This window comes from Sinocyclocheilus anshuiensis, unplaced genomic scaffold, assembly GCF_001515605.1.
Source record: "Sinocyclocheilus anshuiensis isolate Anshui unplaced genomic scaffold, SAMN03320099.WGS_v1.1 scaffold21, whole genome shotgun sequence".
Classification (NCBI taxonomy): Eukaryota; Metazoa; Chordata; class Actinopteri; order Cypriniformes; family Cyprinidae; genus Sinocyclocheilus; species Sinocyclocheilus anshuiensis.
This window is the reverse complement of record NW_015536472.1, coordinates 134,767-140,394: the sequence shown is the minus strand read 5'-3', so window position 1 is coordinate 140,394 and position 5,628 is coordinate 134,767. Positions and strand designations below refer to the sequence as shown.

Below are 5,628 nucleotides of genomic sequence, written 5' to 3'. Positions count from 1 at the left end.
TATATATATATATATATATATATATATATATATATATATAAATAAATAAATACATTCCTCCATGTATTATAAATTACATAAATAAGATACATATATGTATATACATAAAAAAATATATCTAACAATACAAATATATTAATCTAATAATTAAATTACTAAAATATGAATATATATTAAAAAAATTATATATTCTTATGTACATAAAAATATATACACATTATAAATTACATAAATAGGACACATATGTATACATATATTATAAATTACATAAATGTATGAATATTTAAATATACATTCGTACATTTTTTTTTAAATCACGTTTACATTTCAAATGTGTTTTGACTGGCTGGCTTTTGTTGCTTTAGTAAACTGCCTGTAAAGTGCTGTAAGATGACACGTGATTGGTTACTCACTGGGACCTGACTGGACAGCGGGAAACTGTTTGCTGGGCTCTTCTTCTTGCTGTTGCTGTTGTTGTTGGAGCCGCCGCCGGCGCTCATGTTGCTGCCGCCCGACATCTTGCGCTTCCGTCTCTTACTCGGCGCCTGTCTGGCCGGCTCAGCTGCGGAGAGACGCGACACACATGAGCTCAAACACACGCTACACAAACACCAGCAGAGTGTCTGAGAGACACGAGCGCCTCCTGACCTGGAGGAGCCACCATCCTCTGCCACTTCTGGAACAGACACGTCTTAAGACAGTCTCTGGGACTCAGACTGTACGTCTTGTGTCTGGACATCAGCTCCTGCATGGGCTCCAGGATCACACACAACTGAGACCGAGAGAGACACAACAACACAAGACTAGTTACTAATAGTGCTCTCTGATGTGCCGAGGAATCTAATTCATCGCACATCAATTTGGGCTGAGAAAAGATCATTTAAAGCCATTATTGTGTTAGGTTAGAAAAGCATTGAATTAAAAAAGTAGCTTACATAAAACATAGAATTTGTTACACATAAACCTTTAAGGCTACAATGAAGCCATAACATTATTTCCAGAAGCTGCATCTGAAGTGGCTCAGAGAGTTGGCATGAATCTGAATTGCATAAATAATGCTATGAGATTAATGGGTTTTAAATGGGAATAGGTTTAAAAAATGTAAATGTGATTTTCCTAAAAAAAAAAAGAAAAAAAAAGTGTCATTCATTCAACTGATTTGTTCCAAAACAAATCAAGTGACTGTCTTTATGAATGAATCACTGAATCATTGACTCACCCAATTTGTTCAAACAGCAGATTCATTCAGAAACAAAGCAAGTGACTGTCTTTATGAATGAATCACTGAATCATTGACTCACTCGATTCCTTCAAACAGCTGATTCATTCAGAAATAAAGCAAATAGGCTTGTTTGAGATGCACCTCGCCTCGCCTGAAATGTAGGTGAGAGCAGGCGGCTGCAGTGAGGGGAGGAGTGAAATAAGCGCAGTCAAGACGGACAGTTCTGACCTCTCAAAGTGGAACAGATACCAACGAGATCAAAGACAGATATCGCGTTATTCTCACTCATGTGCTATGCTGCTGATTAACATGATATAATTTCAGTTCCGTTTCCTTTATATAAAAATAAATATGATGAACAAGACACTCAAAGTGCTTGCTATTTAATTCCATACGAAAGGCGTATTTATCATTCATTTGTACTTTAATACAAAGATGGATTTTAGATTTTTATGGATATATGATAACAATCACATCACAGAGATCGCACTGTCATAGGTCGGACGTAACTCGGACATATTTCTAACCGGCATGCATCTCACGGTGATCACCGGTGATCGGTTCTGCGCAGATTTTGCTCATCTCAAACAAGCCTAATGACTTTCTTTATGAATGAGTCACTGAATCATTGACTCATTTGATTCCTTCAAACAGCTGATTCATTCAGAAATGAAGCAAGTAACTTTCTTTATGAATGAGTCACTGAATCATTGGCTCACTACTTCATTAAAAAAAAAAAGTGGATTCGTTCAGTGACAAATCACTGCTGTGTGCTGATCAGAGATGCTAAACAGTTCTGCTGTGACTTTGATTGGAACTGTTTTCATTTGCAATATTGAGCAAACACAACATTACTGAACTCTTGTATAAAATCAGTATCACATTTGCAATGGTGCAGATATTGTGGAAAAGCAGCACTCTTACTGGTGTGGGATTGCTAAAGTATATCATATGATATAATATAATAATATAATATATTATTTTAACACATTATTTTTTCCATAATTAATCACATCAAATTAACATGACAGCCCTAGTTACTAATCAGCTGAATGAAAGCTGTAGATGTCGTCTCAGTGTTGTGTTGTGGTGTTCGTACTCGGAGGTAGTTGAGGGTGGAGTTTGACAGGCCACATCTGGTGATGTTTTTGGACAGCTGATCCAACATCTGCGGGTCCTGAGCCTGAGACAGACACACAAATCACACCATCATCAGGTATGAAACACCAGCTAGAAGAAGAAACGCTGTGAGATGCAGGAAGAGGAACTGACATGCATGGCCAGGATGCTGCGGGGAATGAGCTCCCTGTGCTGCCGGATGCTGAAATGCCACGTCTTTATTCTCATCATGTCATCGAACATGAACTCCAGGTACAGACGGCCCTCCACACACACCTGAGGAGACCAGCAGAGTTACACACACACCACAGAAACATCCTGCTGACCGTCACATTAAACACACACCCACCTGTGTGAACATGGGTTTTCCGTTCTGCGTGACCATCGTACACTGATCACAGTCCAGAGACACAAAGTTGCTGTGGAAGGACTCTTTAGGGTGTTTGAGAATGTAGTAGAGCTCAGTGGCGCCGCCTTCAAACACACTCCTGAAGTAACGAGGAATCAGCGTCCGGCCGATTGCTGCAAGAGACAATAAGGACAAATATTAAATTCTCAAATATTCTGGTGTTATTTCATGAAAATATGTAACTAAAGTACAGTTGACAGTTATTGTGCCATTTAGTACTCATGCTCTTCGACAGGTCTGCAGAAGGGCCGAAAGAAGGTGGAAAAAAGATCAGCTGCAAGTTTCATATGAAATACTTAGGGACAATCTGATACAATATCAGAAAGTGCTGAAAACAGCGAAGTTGAAGTACTTCTCAGATCTGATTGAAAAGAACTTTCACATTCCAAGAGCACTTTTTTCCACTATAAATGCCGCTGTTAACCCTTCAGTTGTGACCAATTTTATACAAATTTTCTGTGGACAAGACCCTCTGTCCCTCCACTCTGCGTCAGTTTGAGTCTGTAACTCTGCCTGCTTTACAAAACATTGTAAGCCATCTTAAACTTTCTAGATCCCCCACCCCCGTGACATTCTTCCTCCACCATTTTTTAAACAAATTTTTGCGGTGATTGGGCCTACTGTTCTAAAGATTATGAATAGCTGCCTTTAAACAGCAATAGTACCAGATGACATGAAGCATGCCACTGTCCATCCACTTCTTAAAAAGCCTAATTTATATCCAACAGTGCCGACTAATTTTAGACCAGTCTCAAATCTTTCTTGTAGGTCTAAAATTTTAGAGAAAATAGTGTTTCACCAAGTACAGAGCTTTCTGCTTAATAACAATACTTTCGATGTGTTCCAATCGGGTTTTAGGAAAAACCATTCCACAGAAACAGCACTGGTAAAAGTTCTAAATTATATTTTACTGACTCTCGATTCTGGCAAGTCTGCTGTGTTAGTGCTGTTAGACCTGAGGGCGGCATTTTATACAATTGACCATTCTGTTCCGATCTCTCGTTTGGAGCACTGGGTGGGCATTTAGGGAAATGCTCTCAAATGGTTTCAATCCTATTTCAATAATAGAAGGTTCTCTGTTAGTGTTGGTGAATTTACGTTGGATACAGCTCCTCTTACTTGAGGTGTCCCTCAAGGCTCGATTCTCGCTCCGATTGTATTCTCCTTCTATATGCTTTCCCTGAAGTCGGTCTTTAAGAAACATGGTATCTCCTTCCACTGTAATGCAGATGATACCCAAATCTATCTGCCCCTGGGATCTAATAACATGGGTTTGGATACTCTGTTGGCTTGTCTAGCAGATGTTAAGGCATGGATGTCCTTAAAATGTTCCTCACCTCAATGAAGGTAAAACTGAGATTATAGCTTTTGAACCTTCAGAAGCTGCTACCTCCCCTGGTTTAAATTTTGGCCATTTGTCTTCCTGTGTGAAACCACCTGTGAAGAGTTTGGGTGTGTATTTTGATAGTGCGCTCAAATTTGACAAACAGATTAGTAGGGTAGTCAAAACCAGTTTTTTCCATCTCAGAGTCTTAGCTAAAGTAAAACCATTTCTTTCTTTTAAGGACTTTGAAAGGGTTATTCGTGCTTTTATTTCAACGAGGCTTGATTATTGTAATTCCCTTTATATGGATATTAATCAAGCATCTCTTAATCGGCTCCAAATGTGTGAAAACTGTTTCAAAGTAAATCCTGCACTCAACAGACAACTTACAATCAGATCACCTGACACAGATCTTAATATCAGATCTAAACGTCTCTGGATAAAACGCCTGATACATGACACTCACTGTATCGTTTAGGACCGTCCTCCAGACAAAACGTGATGGTGAGCATAGCGTCATCCTCAAAGAATTCAGTAGTGAAAGCGTCCCACCACAGATTATCACACTCCTGTGAGAGAAAAACAGTATGAGATGGCTCTCTGATATCATTCAGCCAGCTGAAGCCGATAGATGATTCTGTGCTACCGTTATAGGGTTTATGTCAGGCATATGAAAAGCATCTTAAATTATTAAAATGTTTAAAGTGCTGATAGTTAAGACTGAGAAACACAGAGCTGTAAATGTCAACAAAACAGCAGAAGATCCGCCTCACCTCTGTCCAGTTCTGAAGCCGTTTGTTGAGTTCAAATATCCTGTAGTCTGTCTGATTCCCGTAAGGTGTGTGTCTCCTGAGAAATACAGACTGTTTTAACACTCAGACACTTTATGAACTCTATATACACTAATAGAATCATCATAGTGCTTATAACAAATATCTTAATATAGAACCCGCACCATATTTGATACGCAAGGTCTCTAAATGATCGACATGATCAAACTCTGCTGTTGTACTCAATCTATTCCACGCCTTCTGTCGTCTCATTTATAGTTTAGAGTTTTTTATCCAGTCAAAGCTCTTTTAGTGTAATTGTAAAAATGTCCAGCTTCAGCTGCTGCTTCTCGTGTCAAATCTTGACTGGTTTTTATCAAGTAAGCGTCAGAATAACTGCAGTAATCTCCAGAAGAACTCTTACTGGACTGAAGCAGCTCAGCTTTACTTGATTCTCCATCAATCATGTTTTAGAGTCTCAAATCTGATCCTCAGGATCTTCTGAGGAGCCTTTATTTCTTCAGCTCTCAATCACTGCATTATATGTTTGGAGCATTTCAATCTCATCTTACTGAGACAGATTACTGGAGATATAGAGCGACCGCTGATATTTAGATCATTTTATGTCAGTATCTGCTCTACTGATCTCATTGATTTACATGACAAACATCAGAATTTCATCATATTAATATCAGCATCTGCAGCAAATTCATGTTTTTGCTCAGTTTGAGCCTCTGAATAAAACGGAGCTGTTTCTTCCTCCATATCCTCACTGTATCAGACT

The 5,628-nt window shown here is 38.8% G+C and overlaps 1 protein-coding gene across 5 annotated transcripts in view; it reads right to left on the bottom strand.

Moving 5' to 3' along the window:
* The window catches only part of LOC107700700 (LIM domain-binding protein 1), a 27,317-nt gene that overhangs the window by 3,606 nt on the left and 18,083 nt on the right, over window positions 1-5,628 (bottom strand). For all 5 annotated transcript variants that reach the window (XM_016502568.1, XM_016502484.1, XM_016502797.1 and 2 more), the window contains 7 exons: window positions 4,848-4,923; window positions 4,541-4,643; window positions 2,691-2,863; window positions 2,495-2,617; window positions 2,322-2,405; window positions 649-772; window positions 414-562 (listed from right to left, as the gene is read on the bottom strand). In XM_016502568.1, the coding sequence (XP_016358054.1) occupies window positions 414-562; window positions 649-772; window positions 2,322-2,405; window positions 2,495-2,617; window positions 2,691-2,863; window positions 4,541-4,643; window positions 4,848-4,923 (832 nt within the window). The remainder of the gene's footprint in view (window positions 1-413; window positions 563-648; window positions 773-2,321; window positions 2,406-2,494; window positions 2,618-2,690; window positions 2,864-4,540; window positions 4,644-4,847; window positions 4,924-5,628) is intronic.